Source organism: Mus caroli, unplaced genomic scaffold, assembly GCF_978045245.1.
Source record: "Mus caroli unplaced genomic scaffold, Mus_caroli_1 scaffold_20, whole genome shotgun sequence".
Lineage (NCBI taxonomy): Eukaryota > Metazoa > Chordata > Mammalia > Rodentia > Muridae > Mus > Mus caroli.
The window spans coordinates 40,350,091-40,376,254 of record NW_028227275.1 but is presented as its reverse complement, the minus strand read 5'-3'; the positions used below and the strand labels follow the sequence as shown (position 1 = coordinate 40,376,254).

Sequence of the window (26,164 nt, the reverse complement as noted above, 5' to 3'; positions counted from 1 at the left end):
TGGATGAAGTCAGATAGAAAATACTTTATAAATGAAAAAAACCTATCCGTTTATGAACACTAATATGTAATGTAAAATAAACAACACACCTATTAACCTATTATAACTTCTGCAAGACTCAAATACATTTACTTGCTAATCTTTCAAAAATGAATCCAGAAAATTGTAAAAAATAGTTTTCATACACGAACATATGGCCTAAACTTCTCCTTACCAATTTGGTTGTGACTCAGTATGAATTCCAAAACTCTGTTTAGAAAGACTTGGTAACTCAGCCAGCATTAGATGAGATACTAACCAAGAGCTTGGTCAATGTGTGTCTCTTCCCATAAGCTCCTTTTTATTACAGGAGAGAGAGAGAGAGAGAGAGAGAGAGAGAGAGAGAGAGAGAGAGAGAGAGAGAGTATATAAGCATAGTTACACCTGGAACTTCCAAAACTCTTGTGCTGGTCAAAGTCCCAGCATACCATTCATCTACACTACGTATCTTCTGCCTTCTCATCATATATCTAATGATCAAAGTATTTTATGTTTATGTAGACAGACCAATAGATAATTAGGACAAGAAATAGTGTCAACAAAAGCACTCAGAATTACACATTTTTTCTAGACTATGAGACAAACTTAACAACAAAATTGAAAAAAAAATACCAAATCTGATAAAAATCAGCAATTACTTCTATATAATCTCTGAACTCAGTGGTAAAAAAAAAAATACAATGCCATTGATATAAAACAATAATGGTTTCGCTTGACAGTCACCCTACTGCTTTGGGTTTTCCATACTTGCCAGTGGTTTTGTCCTAAGATTTTCCTGTTTGGGTATTTATGCTAAGTAGACAACTCCAAAACATTCTTGCAAATTAATTGCATCCAGAGAAACCAGTGACCACGTATCCTTTCAATTTTATGGTTTTGTCAGACTCCTCTCTCAAGGTATAGTCGGTAGCAATGTCCTCCAATTTTTTTAATTGAATTTAGGTTATGCTTATTTTAAAATTCAATGATGTTTATGTTGGTAGGGTACACACTGTAGCATATTTAATGTGAAAGAGTGACGATACAAAAGTCAACATCCAGGCCCCAGAAAGAGCACAGCTCTCAGGAGTGAATCTACTGGCATTTAGGGAAATAAAGGCTATTGTGTGCTTTCCTGTTCACTGTACGGTCTTCAGCCGCAGAGTCCCTTCCTCTGTTCATTAGATGTGAGTAGATCCCCTCAACTTGTTATAACAACTCAGTTTCCAGAGAAGGTCAGTGTCCCCTGTGGGTGTGTGGAAAACTGCTTCCGGTTGCGGATCACTGATTCAGAGCAGGATCCAGAGGCAGGAGTGAACTTAGAATCAAAGGGCCAAGAGCTTGAACAACAAACAGGCCAAGAACAAAAGGAAAAGGTGACTTTTGAGTGAAAGAAACAAAGCCATTCATATTTACAGTGGATCTAACTATGAAGAAGAAACCCAGAGCCCTGGGAATTCCTGGCTTTTGACACCTAAAGAGAGAAACCTGTCAGCAGCGCAGAAAACAGGAACTCCAAGAACATCTTATACTATCATTACACCACAGAAACTGAGGAGCCTGCAGAAGATTCGGTGTCTTAGTCAGGGTTTCTATTCCTGCACAAACATCATGACCAAGAAGCAAGTTGGGGAGGAAAGGGTTTATTCGGCTTACACTTCCATGCTGCTGTTCATCACCAAAGGAAGTCAGGACTGGAACTCAGACAGGTCAGGGAGCAGGAGCTGATACAGAGGCCATGGAGGGATGTTCTTTACTGGCTTGCCTCCCCTGGCTTGCTCAGCCTACTCTCTTATAGAACCCAAGACTACCAGCCTAGGGATGGTCCCACCCACAAGGGGCCTTTCCCCCTTGATCACTAATTGAGAAAATGCCTTACAGTTGGATCTCATGGAGGCATTTCCTCAACCGGAGCTCCTTTCTCTGTGATAACTCCAGCTGTGTCAAGTTGACACAAAAATAGCCAGTACATTCGGTAATGTCCTACTACCTAGACCTGTAGAATGGCAGCTGAGATGAAAGATTGGTTATGAGAGTGAATCGGCAGCCATATGTACAATTTTCCAGACTAAGAATTGTCTGTAGGAATTGCCAATTGATGAATGAAGGAATTGATAACAAGAGTCTTGCCAATTGATGAATGAAGGAATTGATAACATTTCAAATCTTTCCTTCATTTTGGTGTGTATATGTGAGTGTGGTGGGCAGCTGTATGTATTAGCATGTATGTGAGGACATGTGGGAGCAAATGCTGGTCCATCTGTGTGTACCTGCATGTATAAAGGTACACGTACATGTGTGTGTGTGTGACAAAGGTTGACACTGGGTATCTTCTTCAATGGCTTTCAGTTTTATCCACTGAGGCAGGCTCCTGAACTCATAGCTCCAGTTGAACTGGCTAGCTCACCCTCTTGAACACAAGGATTACAGATGTGCTCCTACACACATCCAGTTTTTATGTGAGTGTTAGTCCAGAACTCAGGTCCTCAGAGATATAAGACAAATGTTTTAGGTATTGATCCATTTCCCCAGCCCTTCTTTTGATGCAAAATTCCCACATGGCTCTTACAATGTTTCTAGAACTTTTTAAAAAATGGCCAACACAGAACAGAATCATGTCCTTGCTGTTGGAAGTTAGATTCTTTAAATGACCAGATGAAGATAATATCAGCTAGCAATGAGCACATTTAAGAAGTTAAGCTTACTCAATCTTAATTAGGCATAAAAAGATTGGTTTTCCTTCTGAAATGCTATCTTTTCAGTGTTTACTCACCTGAGGACCTTGATTTATTCCTGAGTTCAGAGGATTTCCTAGAACGTATTTCTTTGCTCGCTCCACACTCTTCCTCACAAACTCATCGTAAATTGATTCCTCAACAAAAAGCCTGGATGCTGCAACACAAATCTGACCCTGGTGGAAGAAAACTCCTTGGTGTGCAAACTCAACAGCACTGTCCACTGCAAAGGAAACAGTCACAGGAGGGAGAGAAGAAATATTTTCCAAAGAATACACACACAATTATATTTCTCAGATGCCGTATGGTAATAAAGAAAAATGATAAATCATTTGATTAGACATACTCAATATATGCCACCACTTAGAAGTCAGGTAATAAATTAAACTTTATTTACCATAAAAATGAAAAAAAAAACAAAGGAAATCTGAAAAGACGGTATCTGGTATGGCTTCTGAGGAATGTAGATTTGATAAGACCAAATATTATTACAAATAATTCCATATTTTTCCATTTTTAATTCTTCAGGAAATCATATTTCCTTTATGTGTCAGGTTTTAACTAGTTGACAATAGATATCAGAATTACTTATTGTGTTTAATAATTTCATAATATTATTGAAAATTTTGGTCAACAGAAAGTGCTACGTTTTTCTGAAAACGACACACTCAAACAAGTAAAACTCACATGAGAATAAATCATCCTGTCCTTTCTCTAGAAAAAAAAATTCAAAATCTAACTCAAGCCTCAATCATAAAAGCATACAAACTCTTCACTTAGTTTAGATGGTAAAATATGCCTGCATTTTTACAATAGAATATTGTTGATTCTAAACAAAAGGAAGTAGTATTTTATAAATGAGAAATACTCAGTTCATGGTTGTAGAAATTTGGTGTGAATCTGTGGACTAATTACAGAGTGAAAGGCTAGTAATTCTGTTAACCAAGTAGTACGTTCTAATATCTCCATTAAAGATCACAATAGTGACATCAATGAATTCTATGAATAGCAATTTCTGTTAGATGGAACTATCAAAAACACATCATAAATGCTATGTGTAGTCCATTTATGCTATCTCTGATTCACAATGAGAAGTAGCATTCTATTCCAATCCAGGAAAAATTGTATTTCTGCTTAATTTATCTTCATTATGGAACAATTTAAAAGCTTCCCAGAGTCACTATAGTTGCTTGTTAATCCCTTTCCCCTTGAAGGAAAGTCATTTGTAAGACTCTAGGTGACTGTGACAGGATCAGGCATCAGGAGGAAGATGATGAGATGCTTAGGAAGGACCTGTACTCACAGTCAGCATCTGCAAACACAATGCAAGGGCTCTTTCCCCCCAGCTCCAGGGTGACTCTCTTCAGATTGCTTTTCCCTGCAGCTTCCTTGATTAATTTGCCAACCTGAAATCACACATCACAAAGGAGGAGCCTTGGCATGTTCTCGTTTAGACAGATTCATTTCATACTTTCAACTTATAGGACATTTCTGCTACCATTCAATTTCATTTGGAAGCAGCATTAAATGGTTTTGTTCAAGATCTGGCATCTTCAGGTGTAAAAGCTTCCATCATCACGTCTGAAAATGCAAGGTAAATCAGAAAGTGCTCATGGGAAGGTGAGCAGACATCTCAACTGTGAGAAATGACTTCATGTGTGGGCAGACATCAAGTCTGTGAGAGCTGACTTCATGTGTGGACAGGACAGACAAGAGATTATTTTTCGTTTTCATCAGAATTTCCTCTCTGTATTTGATCAGGAATACTCAGCAACACCCCAGGTATTGACATCCCATCCCTCTAGTGACCTTCAGAGAACTCTGTCCATCCAAACTAGCATTCTTTCCGGTCTGGACTGCCACCATGTTGGTTCTTTATTTGGGATCAGCTCCTAGCACAGATCTTTCTTAAGTCCTTTTCTGAGGATTCTAGATGGACATGATTTTTTTCCCTCTGGTTTCCTGAAGAAGCACACAGAGAGGTACCTGAGTCAGTCTCAAATGGTGTCATCTATATTTGTATAAAAATCCCAAATGCCTCTTTGCCTATTTACAAGAGTGGGCTCACAGCTAATCCTCCCTCCTTCCCCACACCTCTGTCTCCCTCTTCCTTCCTTCCTTCCTTCCTTCCTTCCTTCCTTCCTTCCTTCCTTCTCTTCTCCATCTCAAACACACAGTAATTTGCACAGAAGATGCATAGAGAGAAAGAGACAGAGAAAAAGAGATAGCCAGGAGAGGGAGAGGGAGAGGGAGAGGGAGAGGGAGAGGGAGAGGGAGAGGGAGAGGGAGAGGGAGAGGGAGAGGGAGAGGGAGAGGGAGAGGGAGAGGGAGAGGGAGAGGGAGAGGGAGATCCATTTTACTACATTTAGCTAGAATCCCACAATTCTCATTTTTTCTTTAATTCTATTTTTTTTCAAGAAAATACACTTCTTTTGTTTTATCTTATTTTGTATTTATATCCTTTCCTGTCTAGAGTATTACCTATGATCATTTTTGTTTTTGCCTTCTGAATCCTGGTTTAATTATTATTGATTCTTCATTTTATACATATTGAGAGAACAGTAGGCTAAATTAGTCTTTATGTTGTTTTTTAGAGGTAACCTTTTTTTTATTGTCTGGCTCTTTTCCTATTCCACATACTGGAATGTAATGAAAGGTTTATATTTCATCAGAACAATAAAATAATATTTAAGTCAATATGGAGAATGAACTGCTATTGTGTAATAGGCAACAGAGAATTAATTTGCTAAGATTTTCAGTCTAAAAGAACTACAGGGACAAAAATGGAGAAGAGACCGAGAGAAAGGAGGTCCAGTGTCCGACTCAAATTTGGATCTATCCCAAGGGGAGACTCCAAGACCTGACACTATTACTGATGCTATGGTATGCTTACAGATAGGAGCCTAGCATGGCTGTCCTTCAAAAGACCCAACAAGCAGATGACTGAGACAGTAGCAGATACTGACACCCAACCATTGTATTGAAGTCGGGGACCCCTGTGGTTGAATTAGGGAAAGCCTGAAAGAACCTGAGGAGGAGGGCATCCCCATAGGAAGACCAGCAGTCTCAACTAACCTGGACCCCTGAGATCTCTCAGACATTAACCAGGCAGTATACACTAGCTAGTCTGCCAAGGACACATATACAGCAGAAGACAGCCTGGTCTGACCTCAGTAAGAGGAGATGCACCTACCCATCAAAAGACTTGAGGCCCCAAGGAGTGGGGAGGCCTGATAGGGGATGGGGGACATCCCCTTGGAGATGGGGAGGAGGAATGGGATGAGGAACTGGAGGGTGGACAAGGGAGTCGGGGGAACAATGGGACTGTACAAACATAAAAGCAATAAGAAAACAATATCCATGAATAAATTTAACTCTGAAATTGGATCAATAGAAAAATAAATGGATATTGAACATACTTAGGGAAACCCTGCCTGAAATTTATTTTAAACTTATACTCAATTATTACTCCATAGTTTCTTCCTCCTCTTCTCTCTTTCCCCAGTCCTTCCTTCCTGTTTCCCCTTTCCTTTTCTTCTTTTGTCTTTTCTTTCATTTTCTAAGAGTAGCTCCTTAGCAGCTTAATCTGGCCTTGAACTTAGGATCTTCTGGCTTTTACCTCTCAACTGCTGAGACTCCTTCTGAATTCCATTGTGTCCAACTGTTACAACATATTTCTTACTACCATTTTCACCTAAGATGATTAAGAATTTTATGTTTTCTAGATAATGAATTCCAATATCTCTTTTTCTCACTTATTTCTTAAATATAAGTTTACAGTAGAAAGGAGGCTATCATAGCTAACATTTTCTTGGAGAATGCAAAGTATTAAAATCTCTATAAAAAACTACAGATGATAAGAGAACTAAAGTGAAAACTGGTTAGAAACAGGAGTGAGAAAGGAGTCAGGGAAGAAGGGCTTATGCCTATATACATGACAAAGCCCCCTGGATGTGAAGGACCTGAGAGGACACAGTGACACACCTCCTAAATTAACATGAGAAAGAGAATGAGTGGGAACAGAAAGCAGAAACTGGGGATGTTTCACAAACACACAATGGGGCCATCTGTGTGCTCTCCTCCTTATCTGTGTGAAACCATAGAAAGTAGGTGTTATAGTGCCTGTGCTTTTCAAATACAGAACCTCATATTGGGAAGGACTTTTCTGTTTTCTGAGACATTCCCCTTCGTATGGACCCAGAAGTTTCCTGGTCTTCTAATTCTGTTGTTTCTTTTTCAGAAGGTAAATGGGCATAGGAATAGAATTATGGGAATGACAAAATGGCACAGAGTTGAGGATTAGTTAAGAAGGTCACATGATAAACAAACTGCCATGCTCAAGGACCAGTGACCTCTGGCAGAGACAAACTAGAGAAGTGCCCCTATGATCTGGCTTCAGAAGCCTCTCGAATCCCCTTTGTATATGGTGTAGAATTCCAGGCTTCTTCGACCCTGCTTCCTCCATCTGCTGTGATCGCAGCCTCTCCTGCTGCATCACAACTGCTAATGTTATCATCACATCATAGAGAGCCTTCCACAGTTTCTATCGGAGAAAATTGTGAATCTGTGGTTATTTTTTCCCTATCTCAATCACAGATTTTCATGATACACTATTTTTCTCCTGTCTATGAAAGACAAATACACAGAGAAACATAAACACACACATTTGAAAAGATGAAAAAGTCAATGTCTTCTTAAATCAATTCTCTGGGAAGTTTAAAATAATGTTGATGTGGCTAACTGCAATAATAAGAAAATGAACTTATTCTCAATTCACTATTTAGAATATTTTCTCTTCTCAGTCTTAAAGTAATTTATTCCTTAAAACCTCTAACAAGTTCCATGTCTGAATGAATTTTTCTTCTTTTGATCCCTTCAATAGAACTTTTTAAGTATCAAGTTACCGTCTCCATCCAACTTGTTTCTTGTGAGAGTAGCTTAATCAGATCTATCCATTTTCCCTTTTTATCACATACCAATGACTAATGCAGTATCTTTTCTGTTGAACAGCTAAGAACATTACAACCTAGCACAACTTTACTTCAAACAGCATAATGTCTAAATTTCCTTTTGTTCATAACAGGAACTCATGCAATCCCAAGAATTATATGTTAAAATATGGCTTTGCTTGAAACTGCATTATATCTAACTATTCTTTAGTTTGTAACAGAAACTCATGCAATCCCCAGAATTACAAATTACACACCTCTTTTCTAGTCCTCTCTCTCTCTCTCCTCTCTCTCTCTCTCTCTCTCTCTCTCTCTCTCTCTCTCTCTCCCTTTGCTGAGTCTTGTTACGACTTGTTGTGGCTGTGGCTGGTTCCTGATTTTCTACTTTGTATCTCTCCACAGTGGTGACAGACACACTAAGAACTCAGGGTCTCCCAGCAGGAGCGTGGAAGGAAGCAGATTTGTCTCCCTCTCAGAGCATGCTCAGTAGACAGAGTCCCAACCAAGAAGCTAAGGACAAGACTGTACCATTTAATTTTCTTAATCCAGAGACAGTAATTCATACAAATCTGTGGCCCAATTTGTATTTTCTACCCTACAGTTTATTAATCATCTGCCATCTTCAGAGGCTATTTCTTGTAAGAGATGGTAGTGAATATACTAAAAACTAGTTTACTATAATCTTTCCAAATTAGTAACAAGTATTCTTTTATCCAAAATGTATCCCCTTGTGTTTCATAGGCATACTTTGAGTCTAGAATAAGGAACAAACCATTAAGCAACTCTTTTAAAGAACACATAGGCTAAGAAACAGCTGCAGAGAGCATGCATCTGTTAGACATGAGATGTTCCATCAAATGGCCCTACCTCTGTTGATCCTGTGAAGGACACTTTGTCGATGTCCATGTGGGAGGAGATGGCTCCCCCTGCAGTTGGCCCATAACCAGGGACAATGTTCACCACGCCAGGAGGAAACCCTGCCTACAAGTTAAGAAATAAGCAATTAACAGATCAAGAACTCAATTCACAAAAGACCTAGTGAGACATTGTATTGTTTCATGCGTTCACCTTGAGAGTTCTTCTAACAAGAAAACTCATCTAGGTGTATTTACTCTTTCTTCATTACTGTTTTTAATTTCTCATCCATATGAACATACCTCCAAGGGCCCTGAGGGATACTATGCTTTAAGGACAAGTCTATCATAACTTGAATTAGTTGCTCCATGCTTGTTGTGATAAAACATTGAACAAAACAAACTTGGGAAGGGGTTTATTTGGATAATAGGTATAGTCCATCATTAAGGGAAGCCAAGGGAGGAACCTGGAGCCAAGAACTAAAGCACAGACCACAGAGAAATGCTACACAATGCCTTAGTTTCTGGCTGGCTCAGCAGCTTTCCTCGTATAACCCAGGCCCAAATGCCTAGGGATAACTATTCTCAGTGAGCTGGGCCTTGCTACATCAGTAAGCAAACAAAATTGTCCCACAGACATGGCCACAGGCCAATCTGATAAAGACAATTTCTCAACTGAGGTACTTAGATGTGTCATGTTGGCAACAACATTGTGACAACTGAACATCACTCAAAGGCTTAACTGTCAAATTTTTATAAAAGAATTCAATTGGAAGGATATAGGAATGTATATTAAGTTACCTATGCAGAAAGGTAGAATTTATTGTCTCCAACAACAAAACTAGAAACATATTGGCATAGTAGCCATCAATCCTTAGAGACATTAAAACTAATAACCTTTAAATAGTTTACAGAAGCAACCAAGCCAGTTATAACCTGGAGGGGAAGATACAGCTCAACATTTCAGCATTTGAAAATAAAGTTGTAGTTCCTTGTGAGCTTAAGTTTATGAGATTTAAACAACATAAGTCACAGTTTACAAGGTGACTAGCTACAAAACTCTGATTTGTGTGGCGAGAGATTTGTGCTGACTGACAACACCCCCGCCCTTAGCTCTGCTACATTTATCTGCATGACTGAGCAGGAGTCATGTGGGAACATCAAAGTTCATGGTACATGTGAACACAGCCTGTAAGGGAAACTGGGACCAGAATTTGACTGCATGTTTAGATTCGGAAAACTCACCTCTTTTATTAAAGACGCCATGTGAAGAGCCGTGAGAGGAGTTTGCTCTGCTGGCTTGACAACCACGGTGTTCCCACAGCTAAGGGCAGGGCCTAACTTCCAAGTGAATATAATCAACGGACCATTCCACTGAAAATCAAAATGGAACGATGGAGTCTTTGCATCTCTCAAAATCACCTTTGTTGATCATGCCACCCTGAGAAAAGTTGGCTAATACTTCAGAAGTTGTGTGTAATTATCTAGTTTATTTTATATAACTTCATAAAAGAAACTAGCAAATGATAAAACGCCCAAAATCATCCATGGAGGAGAAGGACACAGGGAAGAACTACAGAATTTAATCAAGTCTTGTTATCTTGAATTCTCAAGAAAATACAAAAAAAAATTTTTTTACTGCAATGTTTCACATATAGTTAAGCATGTTGTAAGTTACTTATGTTTTACACATGTAGAACCCTCTTCCTATTTCTCCCTAGAAGACACTTAGTGTATTTTATTCAATATTATAATCTAGAAAATTCATATCCAGGAGATTTTGAGTATATGCGTGCTGGAGAGTGATTCCAGGGATTTCGACATGCACATGCTCTTGACATTAGAAACCTAGGCTCAGCACAGGACAGACAATATTGTTAAAGGCAGAAAGGTGTCCCATCTAGAGGGTGAGTGCTTGAATTTAGATCCCTGCATAACAACTGGCAGTTTGTCAAAAGTCAGATACATGACTCATTCTCTATTTAATTCATTCATCGCCCATGAATGGCAAAAATAGTTCTTTCGACTTTAGATGGATATCCTCAGGATTAGTCCAGAAATTTAGATCTGGGGCATAATACACGCCTGGCTAACATGTGTATAGCACAGGGTATGTTTTCCCAAAACGACAGAACAAAACAGGAGACTCTAATGTCTAGACTTATCCAATGCTACTGGCTGGTAGAATGATGTAGATGTTTGAGTGTTTTTAAGCTTTTGAAATAATGAGCATTTTCATTAAATACATTGATATGCCCCGTCTCATTAAATGAAAGTGACTATCATTCAAAAAATATTAGGACATTTCACTCTATTTTAATTTAACCTTTTAAATTATGTTGGCTATATCTAGCCAGTGTCCTATGTGCTAAGCTTAGAGAAAAATCTGGCTCCATTCAGAATATGATTTTCTGACAGAAGAATTTTGAATACCCAATCCTACTACCTAAAGGTACAGTGCAAGCCATACAATTTTTCCAGTTGTCATGGAGATTATTACTTCATTTTATACATATATATATATATATATATATATATATATATATATTCCAGGATTTGAACAATCTTGCTGCAGCTACTATCAATAATGAAAAGTCTCAAGGCAGAGACAGAAGTGTTGGGACTGGTGGGTCCTGCTGTATCCTACAAAAATTGAGTCCCAGCATAGAGAGGAGCCATGATGATATTTTGCCATATACTTACAAAGCACAGCTCATGAAACCAGGACATCACACAATTTCCAAAGCAACCCATTCAGTCAACACTGAGGGCTCATGTGATAACATTGAAATGCCCTCCAAGGACACAGCAGTATATTGAAGGGTTTCGGGACCAGCTAGCTCATATCTAAGAAGCTCAGTTACGGGACAATAAGCTTCAGGCAGTCCTGCTTGTTGAATTTACTTCACATATAACCATCGCAAAAGCTTCACTTGTGTGGGAGTGGGCTTCATTGCCATATCAATGGGATTAGGCATTTCTTTCCCATATTGAGAATCATGAAAGAAAACTTACAGGGATGATTTGGCCACACACCCCAATAGGTTCACGCCTTGTATAAGTGAATATGTTTCCATCTGAAAAACAAAGCACACACATCCATTAAAGGCAAACGGCTGTGTAGGCATGGCATGGAGATGTGAGGTTGGGGTGAATAGCAAAAGGAAAACAAAAGATTCTATTTACACAGCTAATAACATGAACAATGGAGCCCTCAAAGAGCAATTTGAATCTAAAGACTGAGGTCCATGAATCTAAGAGACAAGGTGGGAAAATATCTGACAGGCAGTTAACTCCATTCCTGTAATACCAAGATGGCTGCCTTCATCATCACCCTCGTGCACAAAGTGGTACAGAAATGAGCTAGGAGTGATATCCTCTCCAGGTAAGGGCTGAGCCACATGCAAATGTTTCCAATGTCTCAAGTCTCCCAGGAGTATAAACTTGTTTTTAAAAAATTACTTAAAATAGTAAAAAATGTAAGCAGTCTTTCTACTGACTTAGAATTGTTGGTTTTGTGTCTTTTGCCTACTGAACACAAAAGCAATGTTCTTTAATCTATGGAAAAAATAAAAACAAAAACAAAAAACAAAACATGTCTTAAGTGAAACATGGTTCTTTTCCATCTGGACTTGCCCAAGTCCTGTGCCTTGGGAAATTTGTTGTTCTGTGTTTTATTCTGACTTCTACAGGAGCTTACTGCTACCACAGCAAGTACTTTTCCTGTCAGAAACCACGGGCACTTTCAACAGTTTCTTCTATGTTTCCTAAAAGTGGAATAAGAGCCACGGAAGAGCCCCCTTCGTGGTGTCTGTGTGTTCTCATCCTTATCTTCTGACTTCCTGGTGCCCACCTTCCATACTGAATCCTTCAGTTAGATGGTCAGTGCCCATCGGGGACAGAACTGCAAGTGCATTATTTGAGATCCTAAAGTCATTACATCTCAGATGTGAAACTACCTTTATTCCATCCCCAACTGGGTCTTTCTTCACATGGAATGAATATTCATCATGCCTGTGCTATTACTTGCCTACCTTGCTAAGAAATACGTACACAACGTTTCCACGAAAAGATTGATAACTCAGCTAGAAATCAGATTCTCATCTTGCTTTGAAGCTTTTGAAACACATTGGCATAAGTTGGGTTGTTGAATAAAAGTGGTCTAAGTACACTGGGCTTGAACAGGCACAGAGATGTCTTTATGGGAATGAAACTCAAATAAATAATTTTGGCAGCCATCTTTGAAAAGTTTCAACCCTGAAACTTCTCACTCAAATTAGTAGTTGAATCTATTGGTATTGTTCGTACTTTAATACTGTTTAAACTATGTACATGTTGACTCCTAACAGAACTGCCATCAGCATAACTGTATTGGAACAAAATGAAGAGAAAAGTAATTATTTATCTCATTGATTGGCATCTCTATCAGAGAGAATTTGAAGGTTCTCAGCTCTTCAACAGTAGCCTTACCCTGTACCATCATGCCACTAGTATCCTATATGGACTTACCACTGGGTATTGTTTGGCCATGGATCTTGTCAGCCCAGCCTGCGAAGTACTGTAATGCTTTTATGCTGACCTCTACATCCAAAAGGTATGCATGAGCAAAGACTTTCCCAGCATTCATCGATTCCATTGTCTGAAGGAAAAAAAAAAGAATAAAAAAAAGAATAGCAAAGTCTAAACTAAACTTTCAACAATAAAAAATATATCAAGAATATATAGTGATTTTTTTTTAGTATTTATGTAGTAGAGAGTGTTAGAAGTATAAGGAATCTTACACCTAGTGTTTGTTTGTTTGTTTGTTTATGAAACAGCTTGAGAAAGAATCAAATGACAAATAGCAAGATCCTGGTGGGAGAGATGATAAGATTCTGATTGGCTGATTCTGGTCCTATTTCTGTCAGGTTCTAAATGTGTCCTGGTTAAGCCGTATCCAAGAACTGGTCACATAAGTAGTCAGATGTGAAAATAACTCTTAGTCTCTTTGTTCTATCAGAGGTCCAATTAGATTGTACTTGATATCTGACTGTACCAACAATTTGGTGTGTGCAACTATTCACAATGCCATAATCATTATCATATTCTCATAGAAACAGTCAGTTCACACAATTGTAACACTGGCATCTTTTATTAGGGATTTACCATATTCAACTCTAAACCTGTTTGGGAAATTGTGTCATAGTTATTTCAACAATGCCTCCCTTCAGATCTTAGGGAACCCTACAGTAGAGAAGACAGAAATAATGCAAGAGCCAGAGGAAATGAAGGCACCAGGGCCTAAGTAAGGTACACATTATCCCACAGACACTGAAGCAGAAGGTACAGGGCATTGATGGGTATGCGTCAGGTCCTCAGCACATACTACAGCTTTTAGCTTAGTATTTTCATGATGTTCCTGTGAGAACAAATGGGTCTCTGATGCTCGTGTCCGCCCTTCAGACTTGTTTCCTCCTGTTGGGTGGCCATGACCAACTTTGATATAATATTTTCTGTCTCATCTTATTAGTTACATTTTATCATGTTTTGTTGTTATCTCTTAGAAGCCTGTTCTTTGCTAATAAGAGATAGAAAAGGGGTGGATCCACAGGAGAGGAGGGAGGTACTGGGAGGAATAGAGCGAGGAGAAACTATAATCAGGATATATAGTATGAGAAAAGAACCTATTTTCAAAAGAGAGGAGGAAGATTGTGAAGTTGCACATTTTCTTATCTAGCAGAATCTTCTTTCCTCTCCAACTTTGTGTAGACTGTATAGGATGCTTGCAAATCATACATTTGGTCACATGGCAAGATGCACAGGTTTCATACTGCCCACTACTATCCTAAAATTAAATCAAATGTGACTTTCTTTATATGCCTGTTCCGTTCTCCCTGTGGCTCTCATGCTGACAGAGGAAGTCACACTTTTCACTCTACAGTTGAGATAGATGGAAAGAGCTAAGCTTTGGGAAATTCTCATTTCTTCCAATAGAATATCCCAATTAGTATAGATTTATATCACAGAGGTATGGATTCTATTTTTACATGTTTTGAGCAAATACATGATTATTAATAATTGGTGAATTGCTGATATTTTCTAATAAAATCAAGGTTTGAATCCCATTGTCACTAATACCCATGGAAGGAGTTGCAGAGACAAAGTTCAGAGCAGAGACTGAAGGAACGACCATCCAGAGACTGCCCCACTTGGGGATCCACCCCATAAACAAACACCAAACCCAGTCACTAGGAAGATGCCAACAAGAGGCTGCTGACAGGAGCCTGATAATGTTGTTCCCTGCAAGGGTCTGCCAGTGCCTGGCTAATACAGAAGTGGATGCTCAGAGTCATCCATTGGACGGAGCACAAGGTCCCCAATGAAGGAGCCAGAGAAATATCCAGGGAGATGAAGGGGAATGAAGCCCCATAGGAGGAACATCAATATGAACTAAACTGTACCTCCAGAGCTTCTTGGAACTACACCACCAATCAAAGAATGGTGGAACTTGTGGCTCTAGCTATATATGCAGCAGATGATGGCCTAGTCGGTCATCAATGGGAGGAGAGGCCCTTGGTCCTGTGAAGGCTCTAAGCCCCAGTATAGGGGAATGCCAGGACCAGGAATGGGAATGGGTGGGTTGAAGAGCAGGGGGAGGGGGGAGGGGATAGGGGAATTTTGGAGGAAAAACTAGGAATGGGGATAACATTTGAAATGTAAATAAAGAAAATATCTAATAAATAAAAGAAAAGAAAGGAAAAATACCTGACACAATCTAAAGACAGACAACTTTATGTTAGCGCACAGTCTGGGGTTATACAGCCCATAATATGAAAAAAAAAATGGAATATTGGCATGGCTTCTTTTTACTGATACCTCTGATCTTGGCCTGTATAATTTTATTCTCTTTGTGTCATTGTATGGTTATTTCTCTTTTTGTACATAATATGACAATTTTGTATAATCATGTCATTATTCATATGTGATTAATGACTATACTGATGGCTTCATTTTCACTAATTACAACTTTTGAGACCCTATTTCTAAATATAAACACATTCTCAGCCCCTAAAGATGAAAAATGCAACCTACAAGCTGGGCGTGGTGGCACTCGCCTTTAATCCCCGCACTCGGTAGGCAGAGGCAGGTGGATTTCTGAGTTCGAGACCAGCCTGGTCTACAAAGTGAGTTCCAGGACAGCCAGGGCTATACAGAGAAACCCTGTCTCGAAAAACCAAAAAAAAAAAAAAAAAAAAAAAAAAAAAATGCAACCTACAAATGCATGTATATATTAAAGATTTAAGGAAATTTAGCCCTTGGAGTAATAAAATAAAACCTAATGTGTAGAACATTTTATCTACAATATAAAGAGCAGCAGTTCATAAATGTGTGTAGTAATACATAATCTGTTAATAAATGAAAAAAATGAAATAAAAAAGAATACTGACTTCACCAAAAAAAAAAAAAAAAGTCTAAAACTAATGCAATTTACTCAGAACTGTAACCTGGGTACCACTTCGTTTTCAATTGGCTTTACCAAAATTCAGAGCTGAAAAGACTAGTAAATGTATCCTCCATCCATGTTCTATAATGACTTCTCTAACAATTAAAATGAAAATGCATAACCCCTGAGAGCATACAAAAGGTTTGATGAATATAGTGAAACTGGATTCTGGACTCTGAGAAGTTCTAGAGCAAAGCAGGGGGAAGTTTGTCATTGTACTCTTTAAACCAGACTGACTGGTCAGTTGAAACATTGAAACATCGAGTGCCCTTGGGAGCTCTCTGGTTAATACTCACAGCCAGCAGCAGACGATCTCTCTCCATTAAGTCAGCCAGCTTGTTCAGCAGGCGGCCCCTCTCTGAAGCATCCATGGTGCGCCATGGGGAGCCAATCTGGAAAGCCTGTCTTGCAGCCTTCACAGCTTTGTCAACATCAGCCTGGAAATCACAGATCAGCCCATTCATAATGTTCAAAATACTAGATGAGCAAGCACAACAACATAACCTTATAAAGCATGACACAGTCCTCACAAAGAGAAGCCAAGTCTCCATACCTCACTGTAGTACGTTGAAATTGTTTTGTCTTGACTATTTAGAATCTGTTCCAGTTGTCTATCAAATAGTTAAACTTTTTTCAATTTTTTATTCGATATTGTCTTCATTTACATTTCAAATTCTATCCCTATACCCTCCCCCCGCCCTGCTCCCCTACCCACCCACTCCTACTTCTTGGCCCTGGTGTTCCCCTGTACTGGGGCATATAAAGTTTGCAAGACCAAGAGATTGTATGTTTAATAGTTGTCACTTTATCTTGTTGTAAGAAGACACTTTATTTTATTTGAAATAATTTCTAGTTAATTTACACACATTGGGTCTTTTTTTTTTTTTTCAGAAAATGCAGTGGGACAAATTTATTCCTCCTTTCACAAATGGAGAAATTGAAGCAAGAAGAGACAGGAGATCTCGGGACTAATAAGTTGGTGGTAAGCCACATGCCCTGCTTCATGGTGCTATATCTGTCACTTAGAACTTCATGTCTGCAATGTTGCACAGCCTTTCCTAACAGTTACCCAACTGGTGGAACAACTGTGCAAATATATGAGCTTTGTGTTGGTGTTTCACGTTCAAATTTCTAAGCATTTCAATGATAAGCACCTTATTTCCCAATTGTGTACAAAGTCATCCACTTAGTCACTCTAGGCTCTGAGTAAGTAGAAAAGCCAGTTTCCATTATTCATCATATAATACTTAATAGAATAAAGCCCCACACACTTTGCTTAGCTTCCTTGGTTTTTCTCATGTACTTTATGAGCACTGCATTTCCCCTTTAGGTTTCCTGAGCCACCTCCCTGCTTAGCTTTGCCATGGTCCCTCCATTTCTTCTAGTCTCCTCCAGTATACCTGCTGAAAGCATCTCTGCTGCTTATGTTATTCTTTCATGGGCTTTTTTTCTTCATCAAATCAACGGCAAAAAGCAGGTATGGAAAGACTATTCTACAACTTTTTGTCTATGGGACTCACTGATTCATGGAACACCATAAATCCAGGTGATCAAGGGAGCAGTGGGGTTCATCTCTTTGTAATGTACCTTGAGAATAATATTACTGTGGCTTTTAAAACCACACAGTTTAAACTAGTGTCACACAAACTGTGCCTGGGTCCTTCTGTGCAGTGTTTTGTCATTGGCCATTGTTTACTAAGGGCTCTCTTGAGCCTCGTGGTCTCTCCAAGAGCTGGAGAGATGAATGGCTTGAGATAAGTAATCTCACATGTAGAAAATCAAAGACCAAACCAAACCAGACAAACAAACAAGAAATCCTGCTCTAAAAACAGCTTCTATAAATAAAACCATTCTTGTGGTCTCATCATTTGGGCCATGACTCTCTTTCCTCAAAAAAGATGTTTAATCTTATAGGGAGAGTAAATCTTTAATAATAATAAAAAAATGAATTCTTATTTCTTCTTTAAAGTTTTGATGCATCTGAATATATATTCACTGGATGGCACTCTATCTGTTGGGTATGTGCCATATCTAAACATAAATAAACATTTGTGTCTTTCCATGCTACCAGACTGTATTGAATAGCAATAAATTCACAAGATTTAGCCATTTAAATTATAGGAATTATAGGACAATGAAGGAGGAACATACAACTCAACATCTCACTATCAAATTATGAGCACAATTTCCCCCAAGTCACCGGAAAAACAACCTGAAATCAGGAGTGCTAAATGTACGTAGAATTTATAAACAGCACACAGACATTCTTTGCATCCCTGTACTTCTGAGGCTGAGTACCAATGCTAGGTAAGTAGCTGGTAAACGGTACTGTTTCGAGAATAATGGCCAAAATAGTCTGTGCACTCAGTGTGCACACCTCTGAGATGGGCCTCTTGCCACCCTCTGTGTCAGTAGCTACAGATTTCAGATCCCAGGGTATAATTCACCAGTGTAGACTTTGGGGGTGCAACGGATACTCCACTCTTCTAAACTGAAATCCATTGTGCCACCACTGATTTGTGGCATTTTTTTTCTTATCTTTAAACTCACAGAAAGCTGTCTCTGTCTCACATCTTCTATGTGGCAGAAATGCCAAATGCTCACAAGATGGAGTTAACTGTGATCCTAGAAGACTACCACCAGGTGTGAAAATGGCTACAGCATCCTAGTCCAATAAAACACATTCTTTCAGCTTTTCTATCCTGGACTGCACAGGCCTTTACTGTTTACATGCTAAACAGCCTCTCATTCATTCTCTTCACTTCCTACCATCTCTATAAGGCTGCCAGGTTGCAACTGCTGGCTTCATCCACTGTCCAAAGGGCAAAGCTCTGTTTGGTTTCTAGTCAGTCCAAAATGGTTTGTTTTTTATTGTTTACTGTATTTTTTAACTTCAACATGCGTAATTTGTAGATTTTTGTTCAAGGGCTAGCACTTTAAAGATATTTTGGAATTAAACAAAAAACAGTGTTTACGTTAACTTTGACTTGCTAGCATCAAATCATGTGGATTGACAAAAACAAGATATTCCTGTTTTGAAGTCAGAGCCTATAAGCTGAATGTATATAGACACTTTGAATGAAAGTGGGAATTCAAAAGACTACTTAGTTAGGGAGGGTCTGAATGCTTCCATCTCTCCTGGAATGTATACCCACATGTTAACTTCACTCAGAGAGCGAGAAGACAGTAATCAGGTCAGTTTTCTTTCACACCTGTCCTCAGCAATTACTTTAATGGCCATTTAATTTTATCCCTCCAATTATTGATTAGCTCATACCCCAGAATGAATCAGTGGTTCCTAAAGGAGCCACTGAAGTGGAAAGAAAATCCTTCCCACCCACAGGTACACAACTTTCTAACGTGCTTTTGTTCTGGCCCCTGCCCCACCCTTGTGATATCAAGAAAGACAGGATGTGGCCCATTGGCAGCCCCATTCTGTGGTGAATGGAATTTCCAAAACCAACCTTTAGCCTGTGACCTAATAAGTCAATCCAGCATAACTGGTTTCTTGTGACTGTGCACTTTACCAAGTTAGGACCTTCCACTACGCCATGCTAGCCACTCTCCATTAGATTCTCCACAACTACTGTTTCAGCATCAACTATTTGAAAAAATACAATTTGTTTAATAATTCTAAACAGGATACAGATACAGGAATGTGGTAATGAAACAAGCTTTTGCTTATCACTGACAATTTCCTTAGAGGAACCATTTGCCCAGCCAACCAGACTGGCACTGTGACATGACTTGCAGCTTGGCTGGGTATGAATTTGTCTCTTGGATGTCTTCTATGGGAGGGGCAGTTGTCCCTAAGCACAGGGCAGATCAGTGCTCATTTTCAAGGATACTGAGATGGTCACCAGCCTTCCCTTCTGCACCTTAGACCTCACTGACTGCCCCAGCAAAGTCTCCAAATTTCTACTAAACCCAGGCAGAGAATTTTGTCTTCCTGGTGCAATCAACCCCACTGCCAAAGCAAGATGTCTCCTGGAACTAAGTATTCAAGCTTTCAGCATTCAAGTAGCAAGAATACGACTTTCTGTTAACTAGCATCAAATAGTAATCAGACTAGTTTTCTTTCACACCTGTCAGAAACACTTACTTTAATAGATATTTCGGGGTTTTTCCTTCTAATTATCCATTAGTACATTCATAGTCTTCCTGGGTCATTTTTTTTTATCTACATGGAGAAAGAATGAGCAGCTGGAAGGTTTAGTCTATGCACCCTAAGTATATTACTATTTTAAAAACTCCATGCCCCATATCAAATGTTAATGCTAACCCTTAAGAAAAGAGATATGTAATATTTCATGCTTCACTATGCTACTGGCAGCCTCAGACCACTGATATTTTGGATGATGTCAACCTATTCTCAATTTCCAGGCTACACAGAAATGCTAACGTCCAATCTATAGCCTGAGATGATGTGGTGGTGGTGGTGGTGGTGGTAGTAAGTCTCTTTTTCTCTCAATTTTAGCTTCTTTAAGTTCTGTGTATTATGGATATTTACTTTCTACCAGGTGTTTATGTGGTAAATTTTCTTATGTCAAGGACAAATGGAAATGTACCTAACTGCCTGAGTAACCATCTTTTCATGTCTTTCACTGACCTTTCAGTGGGCTTTGAGCTCAAAGTGGTGAGAAACAAAGATTCTTGGTGTAAAGTAAAACCGCAGATGCTGGGCAACATACCTTGTCCCCTTCTTCCACGTGGCAGATGACCTCCTCAGTTGCAGGGTTAAGGACAGGAAATTTCTTGCCACTCACCGAATCATGCCATTCATTGTTTATAAAGATCTGTTGAGATGCAGCAAAGACATAAATAACATTTAAATACGTTGGACGTTTGAGAGGTCTATAGATTAAAGTTGAGGTATTAAATGTTGCCTAAATGTGTGTCTTTCCCTGTCTCAAAAATGTTCATGCTGTGCCATTTAACACCTATAGAAACACAGAGGTTAGACACTTGTGAATTTTCTTACTATTGTGTCACAAAATCATAGCATCTATGAGAGATCCCCTTAGATCATGTAGAAAAGTCTGAATTTCAATATCTGCACCCTGAACTTCAGTTTCATTCAGAGCTATTTTTATATTCATTTAATTCCACTCTGTATAAAGGAAAGCTCTTACAGAGACTTCAACCAACCTGTGCTTTAACCAGTCCCCTGGGGAAAGCTCAGCTCACCTTGGTATGTTGAATCATCAAGTTGGCCAGCGGGGCAGGGACTGCAGGTTGTTCAGGCGAAGACATTGCTGGTTTGGCTCCTGGAACACAGGTGACAGGCTCAGCAAATTGGTTCTGAAAGAGCACTTGCTCCTTTTTCTCTCCATGCACTAAGGGTCATTTGCATATCGGGATATGATTGGATGGGCAGACTCAGGGCAGGGCTGAAAGGGCACCACTCCACCGGGAGGCTCTTCTACACTATTGGCAGATGAATTAACATACAAAGCCAAATCTCTGTTAAGGGTGTATATGCAGCTGCTGTGAACACTCAAAGCCAGTTATAATTTTCTGGACTTTTTAAGACATTTTATATTACTTCATAACTTTCCCTTCTCTGTAATAGACTAGGAAACAGGAAATTTGTAAAATGAAAAAGAAAAGTCTCTTGTCCTCAGTAGGAGCTAGGGGTGAAGGAAAGCTGTCAGAATATACATCCATACCCCAGGTCAGGATGCTGCCGGGGAGAAAGGCTCTGGTTTTGGCCACCTTTAAAAATACAGCCCATCAGGTCTATTTCCTGTCTAGCTAAGCAGACTTAGTGTCAAATTGAATCCTCAAATTGTCTTTGTCCTTTTTGGTGGGAACAGAAAACTGTGCATGACTTTTCAGTCAGAGTTCACTGTTACTCACAGACCCTAGAAGATTATTCTGCCGAGGTCATTTGTGGAAATTGTTTTAAAGTGAAAGTAATGTCAGCTCTTGGGAGGGTCTGCACCTGTGAAGTCAGTAGTTCTCAATCTGTGGGTCAGGACCCCCTTAGGGGTTGCCTATCCTGGACATCAGATAATTACATTATGATTCATAACTGTAGCAACATTACAGTTATGATGCAACAATGAAATAATTTTATGGTTGGAGGTCACCACTACATGAGGAGCTGTATTGAAGGGTCTCAGCATTAAGAAGGTTGAGAACCACTGAGTTCTGTTAGAGTCTGGGACCTGGAATCTAGGCAGTGTACAAAGAGAGATGGTAAATAGCACTCCCTAGCGTTTGAATTCTGTCTCAATGCTGTGTGAACTTTGTAATGGGCAATTTTTAACTCGAGCATTTTCATTTTGAATACAATGCTTCTCTGTGTTGAAGCCCCAGCACAAGATATGGAAGGAACATTCCTTCAGATGTTCTAGTTAATAAGAATTAGTGATAACTTCTTCACAGTGAAATTGCCACCTCCCCTGCACGGGAACAGAAACAGGGGTTTGGGGAACCTTTTTCTCTTTCTGCCTTGGTCCTAGCTTCTCATTTTATAAAGGCAGAGAATTACATCTTATGATCACTGACCTTGCTGTATAAGGCTGAAATCGCACTCCAGGCAAAGCATCCCCTGTATGTTATTCCTCTTTTCCAGCCCTACCTTGCTATTCATATAATGATCCCCACATAGGCATAAGCTCATCGTAGGGTCTCCCAGTGTGTAGTTACACTCATGGAATTTAGGTTAACCTTTTGCTCATCCTAGCAGGGAATGGAAGACTTTTTCTCATGAAACAGATAGGAAATGTTTTCATCTTCCTGGGACATATCAATCCTGTTGTCACTTCGTCTATGCTGTTTAAATGGAACAATAGTCAAGAGAAGAATGAATGGGTGGTTTTTAAAATATTATGTTTGGCAAAAATAGGAGGCAGGTTGGATCTGGAGTACAGACCGTTCCTTTGGATTCTCAAACAGTACCTTTTAGATGTCCTTAAGTACCCTGCACCTCTGATTATTGGGCTAGAAATGTACGTTCTTCCTACCTAAATCTTATATCTGTCGATCTATCATCCTATCTATCTCTCTCTCTACCTATCTATCCATCTATCATCTATCGTCTATCTCTATCTCTCGTTGTCATTTTGGAAACTTCTTTTTTCTTTTACAAATGCCTTTTGAGTCAAATTTGAGTTAAATGCATACTTGTCCAACAGCTGTTACACAGCATGCAAAGTAATGCTCTGGCCAATACCCAAATAGCTGCATTTTGCAGAGTCGGTTATTTGTGGATTCAAATAGCTGCATGGAGCTAAAGACGAGTTTAGAGACAATTACCACACCTGTCTATTACTCTTCAACAAATATTTACTAAGCCGTATGTTGTCACCAGTCATTCCTGAGCTTTTACCTCCGTTGACCAGCTGATATTTTCTGCTTATAACTGCCAAGCTATGACTGGTATTTCTGAGGTAACTGTTACCAAGCCCAGAACTTACTTTATAGAAAAGTACATTATGATTCATAACAATAGCAAAATTACAGTTATGAAGTAGCAAAATAAATTTGTGTTTGAGGGTCACTACAACATGAGGAACTGTAATAAAGGGTCATAGCATTAGAAAGAGTGAGAATAGCCGGGCGTGGTGGCGCACGCCTTTAATCCCAGCACTCGGGAGGCAGAGGCAGGCGGATTTCTGAGTTCGAGGCCAGCCTGGTCTACAAAGTGAGTTCCAGGACAGCCAGGGCTACACAGAAAAACCCTGTCTCGAAAAAAAAAAAAAAAAAACAAAACAAAAAAAAACAAAAAAAAAAAAAGAAAGAGTGAGAATCACTAAGTAAAATGATGGGAACCAGGTACCACCTCTCAAGACTAGACACAAAGATACACATTTTCATTTGGGATCCTGGATAAAGAGTTTGTAATCATTTTCTTCTCAGTTAAAATCTAAATTGCATACACACACACACACACATACACACATGAGATTATAATTAAGCAATGGCTTCCAACTCTTGTCAATGCTTTACTTATACCAAAAAATGCATAAACCACAACTTCTCTATCACTGAAACCAGCTCAGCAGCCAACACGTTGTATACAGCTCCATTACAAAAGCGGTTTCTTATGAATTCTAAGTGCTTTCCTTTTTTTTGTTTGTTTGTTTCTTTTTTTGTTTTTTTTTTTATTAGTTAGGGGACTAATATCCAATATATATAAAGAACTCAAGAAGATGGACTCCAGAAAAATCAAATAACCCCATTAAAAATGGGGCTCAGAGCTAAACAAAGAATTCTCACCTGAGGAATACCGAATGGCTGAGAAGCACCTGAAAAAATGTTCAACATCCTTAATCATCAGGGAAATGCAAATCAAAACAACCCTGAGATTCCACCTCACACTAGTCAGAATGGCTAAGATCAAAAATTCAGGTGACAGCAGATGCTTGCGAGGATGTGGAGAAAGAGGAACACTCCTCCATTGTTGGTGGGATTGCAAGCTTGTACAACCACTCTGGGAATCAGTGTGGCGGTTCCTCAGAAAATTGGACATAGTACTACCGGAGGATCCCACAATACCTCTCCTGGGCATATATCCAGAAGATGTTCCAACTGGTAAAAAGGACACATGCTCCACTATGTTCATAGCAGCCTTATTTATAATAGCCAGAAGCTGAAAAGGACCCAGATGTCCCTCAACAGAGGAATGGATACAGAAAATATGGTACATTTATATAATGGAGTGCTACACAGCTATTAAAAACAATGAATTTATGAAATTCTTAGACAAATGGATGGATCTGGAGGTAACCTAATCACAAAAGAATATACATGATATACACTCACTGATAAGTGGATATTAGCCCATAAACTTATAATACCCAAGAAACAATTTGCAAAACACAAGAAAATCAAGAAGAGCGAAGACCAAAGTGAGGACACTTTGCCCAGAAATGAAGTATCCACACGTTGGTCTTCCAACTTCTTGACTTTCTTGTGTTTTGGAAATTGTATCTTGGTTATTCTAGGTTTCTGAGCTAATATCCACCACTTATCAGTGAGTGCACATCAAGTGACTTCTTTTGTGAAGGGGTTACCTCACTGGGGATCGTATCCTCCAGATAGATCCATTTGCCTAAGAATTTCATAAATTGGGGAGCAGGGGGAGGGTGGAGGGGATAGGGGATTTTCAGAGGGAAAACTAGGAAAGGGGATAACATTTAAAATGTAAAAAAAGAAAATATCTAATTATAATAAAAAAAAAACCAAAAGCCTCATGCATGATAGGCAAGCATTCTAACATCTTTGTCACCTGCTTCTTCTGCCAATGTCTTCAATGTGTAGATCCATTAAAAAAAAAAAATCAGGAGTCTGATACCAAGAAGTGGGTTCCCATACAAGCTGATCATGCTAGAACTTTTAGCCTCCAGACCTTTTAGCAATAAATATCTCTTCTTTAAAAGTTGTCCACTCTCTGGTGATTTGTTGTAGGATCCAGAATGGTTCATGGAACTCAGACGCTTGCTCTGATTTATGCCATAAACCCTGCTGCTTCTTTCAGCATGGATGAATTAACCCATGATGAATATGCCTTTATGTTTCTTAATGACTACATTTTATCTGCTACCATATCATTCTTATGCCTGTTTAGACTTAAATGTTTTGTACAAAGTCGCCCTTCATTGTCAAATGGATGCTAAGAAGCACACATTGGAATTAAGTGTGTGCATTTGTGGGCCAATTTCTGCTCACCTCCTATTCTCTATTGAACAAAATTTCTCATCTGATATTTTTTGGGTCCTCACATATTTTATCATTGTCCTTCTGTCTGCGACTAAAATGCAGTACTATCTCAGGCATCTAATTGGATAGTAAAGCTTCTAAAGTAAACTGCGAGTAAAAGCCTCTATAAGATAATTATTTGAGCTTAAACAAGTTTTACTAAACCTTATAAGCCAAAGCCATCTCTCGAAACGTGGGTGGCATGGGCTTTGAGATGACCTTGCCAACACAAGACTAGGTGTTTTTTGTTTTTTGTTTGTTTGTTTATTAGATATTTTCTTCATTTACATTTCAAATGCTATCCCCAAAATCACGCATAACCCCCCACCCCTGACCCTGCTCTCCTACCCACGCACTCCGCTTCTTGGCCATGGCGTTCCCCTGTACTGGGGCATATAAAGTTTGCAATACCAAGGG

The 26,164-nt window shown here is 39.2% G+C and overlaps 1 protein-coding gene across 1 annotated transcript in view; it reads right to left on the bottom strand.

Annotated features, from left to right (window-relative positions):
* The window catches only part of LOC110285566 (aldehyde dehydrogenase, cytosolic 1), a 33,514-nt gene extending 12,154 nt beyond the window's left edge, over window positions 1-21,360 (bottom strand). Inside the window, exons 1-9 of the mRNA XM_021151817.3 lie at window positions 21,227-21,360; window positions 20,731-20,835; window positions 16,336-16,476; window positions 13,066-13,195; window positions 11,572-11,633; window positions 9,802-9,930; window positions 8,570-8,683; window positions 4,057-4,159; window positions 2,792-2,976 (exon numbers count right to left, since the gene is read on the bottom strand). Of these exons, the coding sequence (XP_021007476.1) occupies window positions 2,792-2,976; window positions 4,057-4,159; window positions 8,570-8,683; window positions 9,802-9,930; window positions 11,572-11,633; window positions 13,066-13,195; window positions 16,336-16,476; window positions 20,731-20,835; window positions 21,227-21,292 (1,035 nt within the window). The 5' untranslated portion in view covers window positions 21,293-21,360. The remainder of the gene's footprint in view (window positions 1-2,791; window positions 2,977-4,056; window positions 4,160-8,569; window positions 8,684-9,801; window positions 9,931-11,571; window positions 11,634-13,065; window positions 13,196-16,335; window positions 16,477-20,730; window positions 20,836-21,226) is intronic.
* Between the last annotated feature and the right edge of the window lie 4,804 nt (window positions 21,361-26,164).